This window comes from Rousettus aegyptiacus, unplaced genomic scaffold (genome assembly GCF_014176215.1).
Source record: "Rousettus aegyptiacus isolate mRouAeg1 unplaced genomic scaffold, mRouAeg1.p scaffold_m13_p_5, whole genome shotgun sequence".
Taxonomy (NCBI): domain Eukaryota; kingdom Metazoa; phylum Chordata; class Mammalia; order Chiroptera; family Pteropodidae; genus Rousettus; species Rousettus aegyptiacus.
Window position 1 is genome coordinate 79279936 of NW_023416308.1, and position 20099 is coordinate 79300034.

Below are 20099 nucleotides of genomic sequence, written 5' to 3' on the forward strand. Positions count from 1 at the left end.
TATGATCACAGCAACTATGTTGATTGCAACAACACCAATTAAACAGAATTATGATTGTCATCAGTATGTCCAATGTGATGAACATTATATCTATAACTATATAACTGCATGACTTCTTATTTAAATATCTCTTCCTATCACAGTACTTTGTAATATATCTGAGACAACAAGGAACAATATAGAAAAGGTCATTTCCTGCCTTCATAAAACTTACTATTGTTGGGTAAAGGGCTGGATAAAGAGGGATGTTTAATGATCGTGTTATATAACAACAAAGATGATAGTTGGGGAAAAAGCCAGCTCTCAAAATGCAATTTGTGCAGAATTTGCATGATTATCATTGCACTTGAAGAGCTTCATTAGTTTATACGTCATCAGAACTCACTTTATACCCAAAAAACGAACTGTCAATATGGCTCAGCAATTATGCCTATATAATTTTCAGGCCTTGCCTCATAAATATAAATGAATCAAAAAGAGTTTAAGTCTGCACTTTAATTCGAAACATATGAACTTCTCAACTGCCCTGTATGCCTCATATCAGTCCATGTGTGAAGACCGCGGAGCTCTGCAGTCTTTCTTGTCTGTCAGGGACTCTTGTTCTGGAGCTTTCACCACCCTGTAGCTGCAATTTCAGACCCATGTAGTCAGAAGAAAAACAAGATAGATAACAGGATTCGAAAGTATGTATAGGAAATAGAAAATGTTTCAGTTCTGCTTTTGATTGATGGTGTACAAAAGTCCAGACATTTTCCGAAGGAGGTGAGGAAAAGCAGACAATGATGGAGGTGTGAATATTACTCATAGAAAGACCAGGCTACACTTGAACGACACCATCTGTTAACCTGCATGTTCTTCCTGTCTCTTGCTTGCTGATAATAGGGCACTGAAAGAGCTGTACATTATCTCTGGCGGCCTTCTCCTTCTGGACTGCTTAGATAAGGAACGAAAACTGATAATTACCTGGTGGAACTGTAAGATTCGATTCAATGACGTGGAAGAATTTTCTCAATAGGCTCACGTTGAAAAACCTTCTTAAAAAAATTTACCATTCACAGTAATAACTACCAATACTCAAAGTATCAGTTCAAATTCACAGATCTAGAAAAGGTCGCTTTCTGCTTTATCACTGATTTATCTTCCCCATCACAGTCTGCATTACAAAGGGCAGGTACCCATACTTTTTGGATAATTATGTTATCCCTAGTAACTTGCTAAGGACCTGAATGTAGGATAAGCTTAACTAAGAATTATAGAATTAAACCGAAATTCTGAGTTTTCAGGAAAGCTGTAGATTGTATCATTGAAATTCACATTGTTCTTTTTCAAATATTCTTGCTGGAAGAAACTGAGTTAAGAATAAAAACACTAGTGCGGGCTGGCGGGCTGGCGCCTGCCCCAGAATTTACTGAAGAATTCCCTCTCCTCTGTCCTACCCAGTGGCCTCCCATTGTTATTGTTATTAAGTTTCTGTTCTGCTTTCTTTGTTTCATTTCTGCTTCTAAAAATTTAGGTTTCGTTTCTCACTCATTTCCTGTGGCAGAACTCTTTGGAGAGCTAAACTCCTGCTTGGTAAGTGAATCTGGAGCAGACCCAAATCTTATCTTCTCCACAGAGTCCAGATCCTTATACTTCGCCTGAAGGTGAGTGAAGGTGTGTGGGGCAGTTTCCAAGGGCAAAGGGCAAGAGGCTTTGGGAGAATAGATTGAATGTGTTTGGGTGAAGTGAATTTGTTGTTCTGAAACTGTTCTGAAGAAACAAAAAGAGCCGGCTTCTAGGAGTAGCTGAAGAGGTGGCGGAAGAGGTGGCATTGAGTCTGGGGGAAGAGTGACCTTTAAAAAAGGAAGATTTTAAAAAGCAAAGTGTTGTTTTTTTCTTGGAGGGACCATTCTTTCTCCAGGCTGAGTTACCTCGTTGTCTTCTTATTCTGTATTGTTTTGTTTGTTTCTTTTTCTTTTTTTTTTTTTACTTTTTAATTTCAGTTGACATACAATATAACATTAGTTTTGAGAGTGGGTAAGAGGCATCTGAAAAAAAAGCAAAGGAAAAGGCTTGCAGAAATGACCAGCTCAGCCAGTTAAGGTCCATTCCTGACTGCCCTCTCCTCGCCTCCAGGCCTCTCCAGCTCACATCTGTTGATTCATAACTTGCTATCTAACTAATGTTCTTTATCTCTGTAGCTGGTAGGAATAACAAGACTGTGTAAAAAACTGCTTGTTATGTTACAATTAGAGCCCAGCCTTTGGATAGGAATCCACTGGCATTAATAAGTGTTGCTTCCTACTTATAACCTCAATGTCCTGTCTCTCTCTGTTCGAGAATCATATAATGGTGCTGGTAATGCCAAAGTCGCAGATTCCACAAAACAAACTACCTATAAGACAAGTGGTCTGAAAATTCCTGCCTCCCCTCGCCCCGCCACCCATGCAGCTCCCCCTACCCGAAGCTTCCCCTCCCCATCCTGAAAAAGGAGGCACACTTTTGCATGGACACTGCAAAACTATATTAAATTGTAATAAATCTAACCAGACCGAGCTCATGCATGGAGTTGTTAACTCCTCTAACAAAGTTGTCTGAATGTCCAAATTCCTCTGTCGGGTGTCGTCACTTCCTCCAACTGTTTCAGGTATATAATATAATGATTAGACATTTATATAACTTAAGAAGTGATCACCTGGATAAGTCTAGTACCCACCTGACATAGTTATTACAATATTTTTACTATATTCCTAATGCTACACACTTTACACCCCCATGACTATTTTGTAACTACCAGTTTGCACTTCTTAATCCCTTCTTTTTCACCAGTCCCACAATCCTCCTCTCATCGGGCACCATTGAAATGTTCTCTGTATTTATGAGTTTGTTTCTGTTTTGTATGTCCATTTATTTTATCTTTTAGATTTTATACATAAGTGAAATCATATGGTATTTGTTTTTCTCTGTCTGACTTATTTCACTCGGCATACATGTTGTCTCTGTCTTAAGTGGGGAGGTTTTCAATGGTGTGATACTTCAATGACAGAATAAAATGAACTAATAAAGCAAAAATAAGCACTCGTGTTAATTTTCTAGGGCTGCCGTGAAAAACATACCACAAACTAGGTGGCTTAATTACAATTTGTATTCTCACAGTTCTGGAGGCTAGAGATATGACACCTGTGGTGTTAACAGTGGATTCCTCTCAGGACTGAGGAAAGGGTCTGTTCCACAACCCTCTGCTGGCTTCTGATAGTTGGCTAGCAATCATTGACGTTCCTTGGTGTGTAGCTGCATCATCCTGATATCCGCTTTTCCCTTCATGTGGCATTCTCCATGTGTGCACGTCTCTCTGTGTATGTATTTTCCCTTTTTATAAGGACAGAGTCTTGCTGGATTAAGGTCCACCTTAATGTCTTCGTTTTAATGTGATCATTTGCAAAGACATCATTTCCAAGTAAGGTCACACTCACACACACTGGGGGTTAGGACTTCAACATCTTCTCGGGACACAATTCAACACTTAATAGCACTCAGTGTTTTGAAACAGGACACACTTCTTCTCTCCACTTTATAACCTCCCTTATATATTGAAACTTCTCTCCCAAGATTGGCAGATGCCACATTGGAATTTGTGTTCCTCAGGTCTGTCTCGTGTGTGATTCTAAGTATATAAACTCCTCTCTCTCTCCTTAAAACCATAAACCTTTAGGTGCCTGTTGACATGTTGCTTTGTATCCAGGCCAAGGCAAAGGCCCAACATCTAAAAACACAAGACTCAGAACCACCCAGCTGGTCTTGATCTCTCCATTTCTATACCCCCATGGCATTGGGTATTGATCTCGTTCTTGCAACCTCTACCTGTGTTTGTCTTTGCTTAAATCTGTGTGCTAGTGGAGAGAACTCTGAAGGGATATCCGGAGGATAATATGTTCACCCCAATTCTACCTGTGATAAAAGAAGGATATCTGTAAGTCATTTATTCAATTTATACATCTGAAGAAGGGAATACTCTATCAAATTTTTATATGAGAAATAAATAGGTTAAGGTGATATCTAAATTATAACTGATTATAAAATTGTGATAAAATGATCTTTCTGTTGCAGACCTTGCTGTTTCTGTAGGTGTCTCTGGGAAGTGAATTTGAGGGCTTAGAAAAACTCTGTGGGACAGGTATGTTAGGTGGTAAACACATCTGAGCTATTGGAGAACTGCTAATTGATGGAAAGAAAAATGAAAAGCTAATAAAAAGTCTAATCATCTATAGAGAGATGAGGAGATTCTAGTTTTATATATTCATCATATATGTGGATGCAATATTCTAGCTACTGAGGATACATCAGTGAACAAAACAGTGCCTGATCTATGCTTACATTACTTTTTAGGAGGAAGAGATAGACAGTTAAAAAAAGATGGTAGATATTATGCAGTACAAAAACAAAAAACAAAAAACAGAAAAATATAGCAAATGTACAGCAGGCAATGGTATTGGCAGTTTTGTTACCAGTAAGTTAGAGCAAATCCTTCTGCTAAGAGGACATGTAAAGGAGAGACTGAATAAAATGTAAGAGTAAGTTATGCTGGCAGCAGGAAAAGGATCAGTCCATGCAGAGAGACAAACAAGTGCAAAACCTCTGAGGCAGCAGTGGGTTTTGTGGTTTTAATACCAAGAATGTTTTTTTTTATGGGAAAGAAGATAGGAGTGATGAACCTCAGTAACAGCATGGGGAGTGAAAGAACTCAGACTCAAAAGATTGTACATTATGGTTCCATTTTTATGAATTAATAGTCAAATGCAAATCTTAAAAGCACAAGGGAGATTAATGGTTGCCTGAGTGTTGGGATCAGAATAGGGGTGACTACTAATGGCATTAAATTTGTTATCCAGAAATAAAAATATTCTCAGTTTGGATTGTGGTGATAGTTATATCATTCCATATATTTACTATAAATTATTTACTCTTAAAATAGATGCATGAGATGTAAATATAATTCAATGAACCTGTTAAAATAAAGTAAGTTGTGCAAATGGCAGGAGTAGGATCATTCTATGCAGAGAGAAGAACAAGTGCAAAAGCCTGGGGACCACAGTGGGGTTAGTGCATTTAAAATGGAAGACGTGTTTTGGGATTGGGAAGAAAAAGCAGGACTAATGGTGGGTTGCACAATGTTCTTGGTAGGAGGGCCTCAATTTGTTTTTCTATCCAGCAGAAGAGAAAATAGCAATCATTGCCCTGACAGGATGATATTTGTTATGTGACATAAACTAAGAGTAAAATGTTTGAAATTATTACAAAAAGTCCTTTCCATTCCATCGCTGACCAACTCTTCTCTCTTTTCCTTCCTTTATTAAATATTAAAGTTTTGTCCAGTTTTAAATCTGCACAATCAGTATCCTTTCTATTCTTGCCTTTCTTATCCTGCCTCCTTCAATATTCCCAGTCCTGCAGGATTTTGCAAGCAAAAGGAGCCTCAGGAGTCAGGACAAGAAGAAGTCAGGCGAGCATGGCAATGGATTTTTCAGCACAAGTGAACATCAAGGAGGAACTGACGTGCCCCATATGCCTGGAGCTCCTCACAGAACCCCTGAGCCTGGACTGTGGCCACAGCTTCTGTCAAACCTGCATCACTGCAAACAACAAGGAGTCCATAAGCCGACTAGGAGGGGAATGCCGCTGTCCTGTGTGCCAGAGCAGATACCAGCTTTGGAACCTTCGGCCTAATCGGCAACTGGCCAACATAGTGGAGAAAGTAAGGGAGGCCAATGTGAGGTCACAGCAGCAGCAGAGGCGAGACCTCTGTAAGCATCATGGGAAAATGCTTCATGTATTCTGTAAGGAGGATGGAAAAGTCATTTGCAGGCTTTGTATGCTGTCTCCGGAACACCACGGTCACCAAATGTTCTCCGTGGAGGAAGTGGTCAAGGAGTGTCAGGTAGGCCCTAGTGTAGAGGAACAGTGTGCAGAATGGTACCCGAAGTAAAATCTTCGCTTTTTTTTTTTTTTAAACTCTATTTAGTCACTTTGTCATCATAAGACTGATGTTCTCTTTTCATACCCTTGGCTCAGCTTCTGAGGCCTTCTGAGGTACATACTTTCATTTTCTTCAAGAAAAGTATAGACTACAAAATCTTTTTTTTTAAATTGTTTATTGAGGTTACATTAGTTAATACAATTGTATTGTTTTCAGGTATACATTATAATTAGACATCTGTATATTCTATTGTGTGTTTACCACCTAAAGTCCAGTTTCCTTCAACTACCATATATTTGATCCCCTTTAGTCACTTCACCCTTCCCCAAACCCCCTATATCTGACCCACTTTACCCTATCTACCTCCCACCTCCTCTCCCACACCCTACTCTCTGGTAACCACTAGTCCATAGTTCATGTCCATGAGTCTTTGTTTGTCCTGTTCATGTGTTACTTTTAGGTTTATATCCCACATATAAATGATATCATGTGATTTTCAACTTTTTTATTCTGGCTTATTTTGCATAGCATGATTATCTCAAGGTCCATCTATGTGGTCGCAAATGACAATATTTCATCTCTTCTTATGGCTAAGTAATATTCTATTGTGTATATGTACCACAGCTTCTTTAGCCAATCACCCATCGCAGGACACTTTGGTTGCTTCTATGTCCTGGCCGCTGTGAATAATGCTGCTATTAACATTGGTGTGCAAATATCTTTATGGATATGAGTTTTCAAGTCTTTGGGGTAAATACCCAGTAGAGGGATTGCCGGATCGTATGGTAGATCAATTCTTAGTTTTTTGAGGAACCTCCATACTGTTTTCCATAGTGGCTGTACCGATTGGCAGTCCCATCAGCAGTATGTGAGGGTTCCTATTGCTCCACATACTCTCCAACATGTGTTATTACTTGTCCTGTTGATTATAGCTATTTGAATAGGTGTGAAAGGGTATCTCATTGTGGTTTTGATTTACATTTCCCTAATAGCTAGCACTATTGAGCATCTTTTCAAATATTTGTTGGCCATTCGTATGTTCTCTGGGGAGAAGTGTCTGTTCAGATCCTCTGGCCATTTTTTGACTGGATAGTTTGTTTTTTTGTTGGTATTGAGTTGTATGAGTTCTTTGTGTATTCTGGATATTAGGCCCTTATTGGAGGTATTGCTTGCAAATATATTTTCCCATTTGGATGGTTGTCCTTTTACCTTGTTGATGATTTCTTTTGCTGAGCAGAAGTTTTTAGTTTGATGTAGTCCCATTAATTTATTTTAGCTTTAGGGGTCAAATTCATAAAATCCTCTTTAAGCCCACAGTTCTTGAGTTTCATTCCTGTGTTTTCTTCCATGCATTTATTGTTTCAGGTCTTAAATTCAGGTCCTTAATCCATTTTGAGTTTATTTTGGTGTGTAGTGATAGACAAGAGTCTAGTTTCATTCTTTTGCAGGTGGCTTTCAGGTTTTCCCAGCACTATTTATTGAAGAGGCTTTCTTTTCTCCACTGTATGTTTTTGACTTTTGTCGAAAATTATTAGCCCATATAAATATGGGTTTACTTCTGGACTCTCTATTCTGTTTCACTGGTCCGTGTGTCTGTTTTGCTGTCTATACCATGCCGTTTTGATTATTGTCACTTTGTAGTGTAATTTGAAGTCAGGCAGAGTGATGCCTCCAGCTTCATTCTTTTTTCTCAGGATGGCTTTGGCAATTCAGAGTTTTTTTGTGCTTCCATACAAATCTGATGATTTTTTATTCTATTTCTTTTAAAAAAGCCAATTAGACTTTGATGAGGATTGCATTAAATCTGTATAATGTATTAAGTAATAATATGCTCATTTTAACTATATTAATTCTTCCATTCCAAGAACAAGGAATATCTTTGCATTTCTTTGTATCTTCTTCGATTTCTTTTAATAGGGTCTTGTAGTTTTAATTACATAGGTCCTTCGCATGTTTCGTTAGATTTATTCCTGGGTATTTTTTTCTTTTTGTTACAATTGCCAAAGGAATTATTTTTTCCTCTTCTTCTTCTTTTTTTTTTCTTGACACTTTGTTATTAGAGTATAGGAACACTATGAATTTTTGAACATTGATTTGTATCCAGAGACTTTACCGTACTTGCTTATTGTTTCTAGTAGTGTTCTTGTGCAGTCTTTAGGGTTTTCTATATAGAGAATCATGTCATCTGCAAATAGTGACAGTTTGACTTCTTTGTTTCCTATTTGGATGCATTTTATATCTTTTTCTTGCTTGGTTGCGCTTGCTAGGACCTCCAATGTTATGTTGAATAACAGTGGTGATAGTGGACAGCCTTGCCTTGTTTCTGATCTTAGAGGGAAGGTTTTTAGTTTTTCACCATTAAGTATAATGTTGGCTTAGGGTTTGTCATAGATGGCCTTTATTATGTTAAGTTACTTTCCTTCTATACCAATTTTGTTAAGTGTTTTGATCATAAATGGATGCTGAATCTTGTTGAAGGCTTTTTCTGCATCTATTGATATGATCATATAATTATTATTTTTTAATTTGTTTATGTGGTGTATCACATTAATTGATTTGCGTATATTGAACCATCCCTGCACCTCTGTGATGAAGCCCACTCGATCATAGTGTATAATCTTTTTAAGATGTTGCTGTAGTCAGTTTGCTAGTATCTTATTTAGGATTTTTGCATCTGTGTTCATGACAGATATTGGTCTATAGTTTTCTTTTTTTGTGTTATCCTTACCAGGTTATAAAATCTTAGCAAACAGAAGTTGTGTGAGTGAACGCTGACTCTAAATATCGATTTTATTGCTCCTCTCAGCAGGAAGCTTTTTTGGGATCATGGCTGCTTAGATGTGGGAAAAGTGTCTGTGACAGGAAAGGACTTTTCTTGCTGCAGGATCAGTTCTTCCTCTAGGAAAAAAGAGATGCAGGCTACTCTTGATAAAGATATGGTAATTTTCATCGTCCAGGGATAATGAATACATTTACCATCTAAGATTTTTGTCTGCATTGTCAGTTCTAATCGCCAGTATCATTTCTGTAAACTTTGTTCTTTTCTAAGATGAGCCTAATTTCTTCCCCATTTATTTTCTATACAGGTGCTGAGAAACCTCATAGCTTGACTTTGGTGATTTCTTTTTCATAGGAGAAGCTGCAAGAAGCTCTGAAGAAGCTGACGAAGGAGCAACAGGAAGCTCAGGAGTTAGAAGCTGACATCAGTGAAGAGAAAGCTACCTGGAAGGCAGGAAGAGATTATTCCTGAGGGAGTTCTGAGACAGGAAACTAGGCAGCACCATGGTCTAATCTCAAGGAGGCCCCTTCCTCATTGTTACCTCGGAATTCATGCGTCCAGAAGACATTTGATTAGTTCACCTTCCCTGTTGAGTGTTAGCAACTGAAGAGTAGACATATCACAAGTGAAACCCAACTGTTTGGAGGCAAAGGCATAGAGGGAAGCTATATAAAAATGGCTAGTGAATGCCATGTCTCATTACTGTCAGTCATAGTTTAAGGCTCTGATACTTTCAGAAAACACAGAGGAAGGCCCAGCATTCTGTCTAGGAGTTATGGGTGGAGGAGTTTAATATACAGTGTGGCATGATTATCCAGGATGGATGTCTGCAGTTCAGACCTCATCCAGGTATCACATCGTGTCTCCTGGTACGCCTTGATGAAGTAGACTTGAATAAATTGCCTTGGGAGGAACACAAGGGACAGTAGTAGGAAAAATGGTTTTCCCAGAAACTGCTCATTTCCTTTCACCTCCTATCACTCTGAGCACTGCCTGAGAAAAATAGTTCTTGTCTTAGCTCTCAGGGCCATGAAAAGTAGGCCATCAGCTAGACTGACTGACTGCCTTTTTCTCTTCTTGTCCCCTGTACCACCCTTCCCCCCTACCCCCAAAGAATTGTATGCAGACTGAGAAACAGAAGATTCTGAAAGGGTTTAATGAAATGAGAGGCATCCTGGACAGTGAGGAGAAGAAGGAGCTGCAAAAGCTGGAGGAAAATGAAGTGAATGTGCTGGATAACTTGGCAGTGGCTAAAGACCAGGTGGCCCAGCAGAAACAGTACATGAGAGAGCTCATCTCAGATCTCGAACGTCTGATGCAAGGATCATCAATAGACACACTGCAGGTAGGACTTGGGATGTAGAAACCTAGTTATGGGGGGAAACACAGATACTAATTTTCTTTCCCTTTTGGGTATCTGTACTTCCTCATTAAAAGGTTCTTTTGACCCCTCAGTGCCCCTTCTCTGCCATTCATTTCAAAGATCATAGAGATAATCTGATATACAATTGTCAAGGGAAATTCCCATTATTATTTCATAAAAGATCGTGCAAAAATTTAGAGAGAAGATTCTTTACAGGCTCCTGTTATCTGTGATCTAGCATTTATAAAGCATCTCTTCACTAAGTTTAGTCAAACAACTCAAATCTGTTTATGTCTGAATTGTTTTGTTGAGGGGTGGCAAAGGTAATGCTAGACTGTGTAATACTGAAGTAAGGGATTATACATGTATGAATGTATGGGTGTGCTTCTGTGTGTATGTATGTTGGCTAGGAAAGGACGTAAAAGAAACCCGGTAGAAACTTAATGGATGGATTGTACCTAGTATGAATATTTCAGTTTTTTCCCATGAAATTAACTGAATGACTGAGATCTAAAGCTATGTAATGTATTGGAAAATTCAATAAATGTCAGACTTTCTCAGCTTGACTTCTTGCCATTCTCCTTTGCTAGCTGAACAAGAATTTCTTAACTTTGGTTCCTGTACTGGAATAATCAATTTCCACCTGTTGTATCTTTCTTCTGCCTTAAAAGAACATAGTCTTGAGGTATAATTTACATATAAAATCTACCCATTGTAAGTGTATAATTCAAAGATTTTAGTAAATATACTGAGTTGTTAAGCCATGAATAAATTCAATTCAACATTTGTTGAAAAGACTCTCCCCTTCCTCCACTGAGTAATTGGCACCTGAGTCAAAAATTGATTTGCTCCAAATGTAAGGATATATTTCTGGATTATCAGTCTGGTGCATGAATCTGTTTATTCTTACACTGATACTCTAAGCTTTTGATTACTGGGCCTTCACAGAACATTTTGAAATTGGGTAGGATAATCTTTCAAATGTGTTTTTATTTTTAAAAATTGTTTGAAAAAAATTGAAACAATTCTATTCAAACCTATTTCAAAACAATTTTATTCTAAGTTAGTCATTCTCTGTAGAAACCATTTAAGTACCTCACCCCACCTCACCCCCTTTCTGGAAACATTTGGAGAATTCTACTTCCATCTAGTGGATAGAATCCAGAGATGCTGCCAACCTGACGCCATGGCAAAGAATTACCTAGGTCACTATGCTAGTAGTGACACAGCTGAGAACTACTGTCTTAGGTCCACTGAATTTTCTATGAGAATTTTTGGATATTTTGTTAATTTTTATTAAAAGCCTGCTGGTATTTAGATAGGCATTATAGGGGACTTAAAGAATAATATGAGGAGTATTGTCATCTTAACAGTTTAAGATCTCTTCATTTATTTAGGTAGTCTTTACATTCTAACGGCAATATTTTGTAGTTTTCAGCACAGAAGTCTTTTACTGATTTTCTTAAGTTTATTTCTAAGTATTTAAGATGATTCTTTTTGTTTCTATTGTAAATAAATGTCTTAATTTCATATTGGGTTATTCATGCCTAATGATAACAAATACAATAAAGTTTTAATAAGGATCTAGTATCCCACATATTCCTAAACTCTTTTATTAGTTTTCACAGTGTATGTGTGTGTATTTCTTGAGCTTGTATACATAACAGATCATGCCATCTGTAAATAAATACAACTTTACTGATGTTCCAATCTGGACATTTCAATTTCTTTTATTTCTCTCTCTTTTTTTCTGCCCTTTCCTTTTCAGTTTTTCCTTACTTGATCTAATAAATTCTTATTTTGCTCTCTTCTTCTTTCTCTATTTCATGTTTATGATTGTGACATCATTGCCATTCAAAACTAGGTAGCAGAAATGATGCTCGGTTGTCCAGGGACAACTAAGTGAAACCTGGAATGACACTAAGGAAAAGTATGAGCTCAGAAATAGCACACCAGTGTGATCATTTGAGTTTATCATATTGCAGGAAGCAACATCCGGTAGAGGAAATTGGATGCTCAGACAACTATTTTAGAGGAAGGAGAATTTATTGCCGGCAGAAAGCGTGGGGCATTCAAAAGACCCAAAGCACAATCTCCCTTTGGTTAGATTTCTTACAGCTTATATACCCTTACAGGATCCATGAAAAAGGCACATGTCTGAGGTTTCACATGTGCCTCATGACTCAGGATGGGTGGGGGGGCTGTAGGTCTAGGGGAGGAATTTCAAGACCACTGGTCTTACAGGTCATTTGTCTTGTGACCTGGGCGTTATCAGCACTGATGTAGGATTCTCAAACAGAGAGATGGGACATTGAGGTTATAAGTAGGAAGCAACACATACCAATGCCAGCAGATTCCTATCCAAAGGCTGAGCTCTAATGGTAACATAACAAGCAGTTTATACACAGTCTTCTTATTCCTACCAGCTGCAGAGATAAGAACAGTAGTTGAGAGTAGCTGGAGAGTCCCTGAGTTGGGGAAGGTAGTTATGGGAAAACATGTTAGCTTGAGAGTCCTGGAGGCAGGGAGAGGGCAGTCAGGAATGGACTTTAACTGGCTGAGTAGTTCATTTCTGCAAGCCCTTTCCTTTGCATTTTTTCAGATGCCTCCTCTCCTCTCTCAATCAGACCACTGATTCCTAGGGCTGCCATACAGATTACTGTGTATTTTATTTACTCGATTTGGCACCATCTACCCCCCCATCTTTTCCTACCAAGTCTATTTGGTTTTGTATTTGGTCATTGGGAATAAACACAATGCTGAATCTTTTCTTATTTTCCCTGAATTTGTTGTGCTACAAATGGAAAGTGAGACTGAAGCAGCTCTTGTACAATCACTTAGCGTATACTGGGATTCAGGCTGTTTTTAATAAGGCTTGAATACTTGATGAATTTGCATGCAGTTATTTTGTTTAGCTTTTAGTGATGAGCTACAGGATTGAGAAATTTCAGTTCAAGTTGCTCAGAGAGGCTCCTCTATTTTGCAACAAAATCTAGCTTTTCTACTCTGAGTTACAGTTAGAGCCAGCAAAGTCAGAGAGGATGAAAGCAAAGCATGACTTATGTTTGAGACTGATGAGGAGTTAAGGACTGAGAAACCAGTCACAGAATGGTCATGTGGTGAACTTCCTACCTGTGAAAGGCTATGAAAATAACACTTTGGACGTCTGTTTATTGGAATGCTGATAGGTAAAGGAGCAAATTACCTGTTTTGAGTTAACTCTAGGTTAATGTCTGAATGCCTACAAGTAAGCTAAACTCTTGGATACAAACTCCAGATTCAAAATCTGTAGGACTGGAAGAGATGTCTGGTTTTTGTGACTCGCTCATATATTGGCAATAAAAAAGCAAAGTCATGCAGCATTTTAAGGAAGTACTTCAGAAAGATAAATCACAATTGTGGGAAATGATGGCCTATGATCGTCCCATTTCTGAGGCAATATGTACACTTGAATATGCAACCTGAAAAACTGTACCTGTTGGGAAGGTATAGTCACATAATCGATACTGTCTACAATTTTCCTCTTGGGTGGGGTCTTGGGCCATTACTGACAAAAATAGATCTGGAGCAGTCATGTGAGTCAATCAGGAAACACTTTGATTTTGTTTTTTTCTTCTTCAAATTGTTTTAACTTGTTATGATATATGTGGTGGGCTCCCAGTCTTTACCCTCCATAACTTTGCCAACTGGGAGTTGAAATGACAGTCTTCCTGTTATCTGGACTATTTGGGGGCAATGATCATTTTATCATGTATCTATTGGTTGCTGGGCTTATCACAAGGAGCTATGTTTCAACTGATAAGAATAGAAGCGATAGAAATGTATTTGAAAGTAGATTTGTATATTAGAGGAGAGTTTACATCTTCTACCCTTGGAAAGGGCTCTGGTCCATTTCTTCTTTTAGCACCTTTATAGAGAGATAATCTCCCACAATTTATTCATTTAATTCATAACATTCCATGGCACTTCTTATTATATTACATTAATAAATGTTTTAAACAGTCGTGGCAAAACAATAACAAAAAATTTTACCTTTTAGCCATTTTAAAGTATATACTTCAGGGGCATTCATCATATCCCAGTGTTGTGCAAAAATCACCACTACCTATTTCTAAAATGTTTTCATCACTCCAGACAGAAACTGTAACCATTAAGCCATAACTACCCATTTCCCATTGCTCCGCCCCCACCCCAGACCCCTATTCCTAGTAACTGCTAATCTACTTTCTATCTTTATGAGTTTGCCTATTCTAGGTCCTTTACAACATAAGTGGAATCACACTGTCTGGCCTGTTCTGTTTAGCATATTTTCAAGGTTCATCCATGTTGTTACCTGTATCCCAATTTCATTCCTTTTTATGGCTGCATAACGTTCCATATATGTATATGGAACATTTTGCTTCTTTTTTCATATGTTGGTAGACACAGGCTACTTCCACCTTTTGGCTGTAGTGAATAATGTTGCAATGAACATTGGCATAAAAGTATCTGTTTGAGTCTGCTTTCAGTTCCTTTGTGTATATACCTCAGAATGGAATTGCTGGAATGTAATGGTAACTGTTGAGCTTTCTGTGAATCCACCAAACTGTTTTTCTTAGCTTCATTTTACATTCATACCAAGAATGCAGGATGGTTCCAGTTCTTTCATATACTCACCCACACTTGTTATTATTCAAGAGGTGGTTTTGTTTTACTTTGTTTTATTTTTTGCTTTTGCCATCCTTAAGGGTGTGAAGTAATATCTCATTGTGGTTTTGATTTGCATTTCTATAATGACCAGTAATGTTGACCACCTTTTCATGTGTTTATTGGCCATTTGTATATCTTCAGAGACATGGTTATTCAAATCCTTTCCTCGTTTTTAATATTATTGTAGCCAATGTATTATAGTGAGCCATTTTTTAAAAAATAATTTGATAAGAAGTGTGATGAGATGGCAGTCAGTTAAGGGATGGGCAGTATAGGATAGTTGTTTGTCCAACCTCAATTCAATTACTTTTTTTTTTTTTTTTGGTAGTAATCTCTTGAATCACCCTTTGAGGAACCATCCCTACCTTAGTTCATATAGTTGGTTAGGGTTGGTAAAATCAGTAGCATCAGGGGTGTATACGTCTCTCAAAACTAGGTTTACTAGGGATGCAGTAATATATTTTAAGGTGTGCACCTGGCCCAATTTGGGGCAATGATTTAATATCTGAGACTTTTATTGTTATGACTAGAAGGAGAAATTCTCTTTTCTGCTAGCTAATATGTTAAGGATTATAATTTAAACCAGGATATTCAAGTTGATGTCATGTGGAGTTTGAAAAAAAAGTCTATGCGGCAGGTAGAAAACAGAATTTTGAGAAAAAAGAATAGATTTTGATGACAAGATTTTTAACTTAAAACATGTTTATGACAAAAGCTATACCTGCCCTGTGGATTTTTTTTTTTTAATTTAAGCCTGTATTCATTAGGTTTTTGTCATATACGTAACAACAAAAAAAGCCTAGTACGGAGAGTAAAACTTTTTCTGATGATGTAGAACCAACAAGTGGTCAAGTCTTTTGTTGGTATAAAGGGGTGAGACTAGAGAGATGTATTCCAAATATATTTGCACATTTCTGTTAAAAAATTAGGCAAATAATATTATGATGAGGAAAAGAAGATGGCTAAAAAAATTGAGGTTATACATTTGACTGGCTTAATTCAATACTAGAATTCAGGGTAAGATGTAGTTTGAAGACAGTGATGGAGTGGGTATTGAATAGCGTTCTGGACAGTGAATGTGAATAGTTGAGAAACAGTAAATTTCATTTTAAGCTTTCTCTGCTTCCGGTTCCTGCTGCTTGTTTTATACTTCACAAATTATGCGGTCCCCTACCGGTAGTGTGTAGGAGGGGTATAGAGTGATTAGAGGATGGCCAGAGAAACACTTGTTTGAAGTTCTAGTTTGCTTATTCCTGCACCAAAAAAAAAGTATACTTCTTTGGGACTATAATTTAATTATTCACCTTTGATTCCCCAGAGTCTGGAATGATGTCTGACAAACAGATTTCAACATTATTTGATTTTAGAGTAAATACAAGCATAAAAAATTAAGGAGGTCTTCTCATGAGTGTCTATTAAAGAAATAGTAGGTCTCTTCCCTTTCTTTGGATTAAAGTCCATTTCCAGATCCTTGAAGCATCTTTCTCGCATCCTCGCATGAGTCCACTAGGATGGTCGTTCTGGGTCTTACCTCTACATTTTGTCACCCATACTCTGACTATCTATGTGTTCACAGCATATCAAGGGGTGCTGGCATGTGAGGAGGAAGATGAGTAAAAGTCTGTAAGTTGTGAGGGCTGAGGGCCCCTTTGAGGTTCGCCGACCACTTTTGGGATGTGCAGTTAAATCTGAATTTCAGATAAATGACTCACTTTATTATTTATTTATTTATTTATTTATTTATTTATTTATTTATTTATTTATTTATTTATTTATTTGTAGAAGAGTATCTTAAATATTGCAGCGGTCGTGTTTATTCTAAAACAATTTTTTTATTTATCCAATATTAAATTTTAACTTGCCGTTTTTATTTTCTAAATCTGGCAATCTTGTGTTTCACTCATGTTTTCTCTCTTCTCCCCAGGATATGATTAACATAATTAGAAGGTATGTATGTGAGACCAGGTTTCGTCTTTTTTATCTGACAACAGAATTATAGCCTTAAGAATAATCTTAGAATCAATAAGAAGTTTAAAACGAAAAATTCGCATACCTTTGGAAATTTGCTTATTACATTGTTTCCAATGGCTAATCACAGATGAAATTTTTAATGATAGGGAATTTAGATGGTGGGAGGTCACAGAGTTAAAGTCATAGAAGCATTACTAATAAGGGGTTACAGTATCAGAACACCATGATGTTGCTCATTCTAGTCAAACCTTAGTGTCCGTCTTAGCTCTTGTTTCTGTACTTCATAAGTGCCTGTCTTCTCACAGGGAATATCTCGTCTTCTTTATCTGCCAGGTCCCCCAATTTTCCACAAGGGTAGACCTTTATTTAATTTCTTTGTTTGTTTGTTTGTTTAGCCTGAGGATAGAAGAAATAAGTTATTTCTAAGTGGTGTTCTTTGGATTAAAAAAAAAAAAAAGACTCAAGTCTCAAGGAATAGTGGTTTTGGTCCTGGTGCTAAAAATTAATCTCTGCTTACACGCTTTAGCATCTTATAGGGAAAAAAGGCTTCCTTTGTCTAAAGTTGCCTACCCACTCGGCAGCATTGGGGTCTTCATAAGCATATGAAATTCAGACCACTATTAATTTGGACATCATAACTTCTCCTTTCCCAAATGTTTGTCATGTTTCTTCCAGAACATATGAGAACGTGACCTCATATGTTATTCTAGGCATCTGTACTGGGATAACTGTCTTTGGACATCCTCCAGACTTCCAGTACTCCCACATTTGATAACCTAAAGGTCTCAGTAGCCAGGTTCTAGAGTCTCGCTACTGATCATCCAGCCTCTCCCTCCTGGAGGCACCACTGAGATGACTTTGACTTGACATATCAAATACTTTTTTAGACATATCGAACAGCTTTTAAGAGTACTATTGTTTCATCTAATATTGTATTATTTTTAAGCAGTTGAGAGCACAGGTTAATTTTTCTGTTTTAGAAAGAAGAACACGAGCTTCTTTGAGCAGGACTTCCCAAGGTCACACAGAGGGTAAATAGAAAGGTAGATGTGAGGACATTTTTTCAGGCTGCAGTGCTGGGGCTCTCACTTCTCCCTTCCTCAGGCTCTTCAGTGAAAAGGATTTGGGTGCATCAATGGCATGAAAGGTGAGGGAGACAGTGGTTTCAGAGAGACACAAGTTCAGAAGTGTGGATGATCAATTTTTGTCTTTCTAGGTGTGAGAGCTGGACCTTGAAGAAGCCAAAAATTGTTTCCAAGAAACCAAAGAGTGCATTCCGAGTTCCAGACCTGAATGGGATGCTGCAAGGGTTTAAAGGTAAGGAGAGCCAGGGGAGGGGTGTGGGTGTGGGGTTCTTATAGTATCAGAGAAAAGCAGAGAAGTGGATGTTCTTTCTAGATGAGGACCAAAGAGAGGCGGTAGGCTTGACAGGGAGAGGTCGATACCCTGTGCTGAAGATGTGATCAGCTATAAGTGGGAATGGCCTGGTGTCCTCTAGCTAACCAGTTGATATCCTCACAGGGCTCCCCTACCCTGTCGTCATTCGAGAGAAAGGATAGGTATTAGTGTTTCCTCCTTTGCCTCTAACAACATCATTGAAACTTTTGTCGTTTCAGAGCTGACAGAAGTCCAGAGCTACTGGGGTAAGAATAAGTTGCAGGGTTTTCAAATCACCATGTTCTGATCCCTTTTCCGGAGTGTGGTTACTTTTAGGTCCCATGATTTTAGTTCCCTCCCAAACATACATATACATGACAGTTCTTAAGTGATCTGCTCAACTCTGACCCATCAAATTAAGTTGTTATCAGTCTCCAGTATTCCTCTTCAAAAATGTCACAAGACACACAAGCCCTCTATAATTCACCTGAGTGTGTAATTTTTCCTACAGTGGACATAATGCTGGATCCAGTGAACTGTCTTTCGAATGCTGTCATATCTGCGGATCAGAGACAAGTGCAAGCTGGATGCTGTTCTATGTTGAAGAATGCATATCCGTGTAACTTTTCTAATTTAGATGTCTTCGGCTGCCAAAATTTCTCCTCAGGGAAATATTACTGGGAAGTAGACGTGTCTGGGAAGATTGCTTGGATCCTGGGGGTGTGCAGGAAAGCAAATAACTACTTTGGAGAAAATAGCTCTGGGTTTGTTTTTAGCCCAAGTGGAAATAGTTTAAGAGATTTCTTCTTTCACCCAAGTGGAAATAATTACTCTGAGTTTTTTGATGATCCAAATGTAGATCATTACTCCAAATACAGACCTCAAAATGGTTACTGGGTTGTAGGGTTACGGGATAAATCTGAGTACATTGCCTTTGAGGACGCTTCCACTTCTCATCCTAAAATCTTGACTCTTTTCATGGCTGTTCCTCCATGTCGAGTTGGGGTTTTCCTAGACTATGAAGCAGGCACTGTCTCATTTTTTAATGTCACAAACCATGGGTCTCTCATTTACAGGTTCTCTAAATGTCAGTTTTCTCAGACTGCTTTCCCATATTTCAACCCTGGGAATTGCCCAACTCCCATGACTTTATGCCAGCCAAATTCCTGAACCTTCTCATTCTTTTACCCACTTCTTCTCATGCCCCTTGCCGTGGTATCATCTCCTGCACCTGAGCTGATCTCTACACTCAGAACATCTCTTCCTTGCTGTCTTCATTCTTTAGAACTTTCACTCACCTTTGGGATGTGTTCTGCTTCTGGTTTAAGTTAGAAGAGAAGCTTATTTACCCATTTACCTTTTCTATTGTATCTCAGTGAAAGATGTCTAATCCTTCCTATAGACAGAACAGTGTTGGTATAACATCTTTGCCATCTCATTTCTCTGTGTTTTCCTTTATTGCTGATTAAAGAGACATGGCAAAGCCTGTCTGCCACCATCCATTATCCTGGGACAATTCATGTCACCCTCACCCCTCAGCACCAAATAAAGGAGTCTCTGAGTGTATGTCTGTTTGTTGCCCAGAATACAGCAGGTTTATCAGAGTCAAGTAAAGGAAATAATAGACTATATATATATGTATCCAGAGTGAAGAGTGTATGTTCTGAGTGTTTGAGTTCAAATCCTCTCTCTTCTCCTTAGAAGGTGTGTGATGGTGAATAAAATCTGGGTTTCTTTTCATAAAATACAAGTTGGGTTTTTAAACTGCACCTAACTCACCCTTAAGATCGTTGTGTAAAACTAACTTTCACTCAACGTAAAGAATCTATTTCAGAGTGCTGTACAATATAATAAATATTTGTTGTCACGATTATTGAAAAGTGTAAGTGGTGTCAGTGTCCTGTGCGACAGCTTTGCATCCTTCAGAAGAACGGTAAAAAATTCTACTGAAATCTCATTTTTCAAAT

The 20099-nt window shown here is 38.0% G+C and overlaps 1 protein-coding gene across 1 annotated transcript; it reads left to right on the top strand.

Annotated features, from left to right (window-relative positions):
- The first annotated feature begins 14 nt into the window (after positions 1–14).
- LOC107513409 (E3 ubiquitin-protein ligase TRIM22-like) lies at positions 15–20015 on the top strand. The gene is made up of 8 exons (XM_016150064.2): positions 15–1643; positions 5423–5914; positions 9087–9182; positions 9847–10077; positions 16709–16731; positions 17972–18072; positions 18372–18398; positions 18644–20015. The coding sequence occupies exons 2-8, from the start codon at positions 5486–5488 to the stop codon at positions 19300–19302; spliced, it is 1566 nt and encodes a 521-aa protein (XP_016005550.2). The 5' UTR covers positions 15–1643; positions 5423–5485; the 3' UTR covers positions 19303–20015.
- Positions 20016–20099: the final 84 nt, after the last annotated feature.

Bases quoted from the DNA above. Each gene is read 5' to 3' on its own strand.
- LOC107513409 (XM_016150064.2), top strand. From the start codon at position 5,486: ATGGCAATGGATTTTTCAGCACAAGTGAACATCAAGGAGGAACTGACG. The intron at 10,078-16,708 runs GTAGGACTTGGG...TCTTCTCCCCAG, and splicing joins CATCAATAGACACACTGCAG to GATATGATTAACATAATTAG. The intron at 18,399-18,643 runs GTAAGAATAAGT...TTTTTCCTACAG, and splicing joins AGAAGTCCAGAGCTACTGGG to TGGACATAATGCTGGATCCA.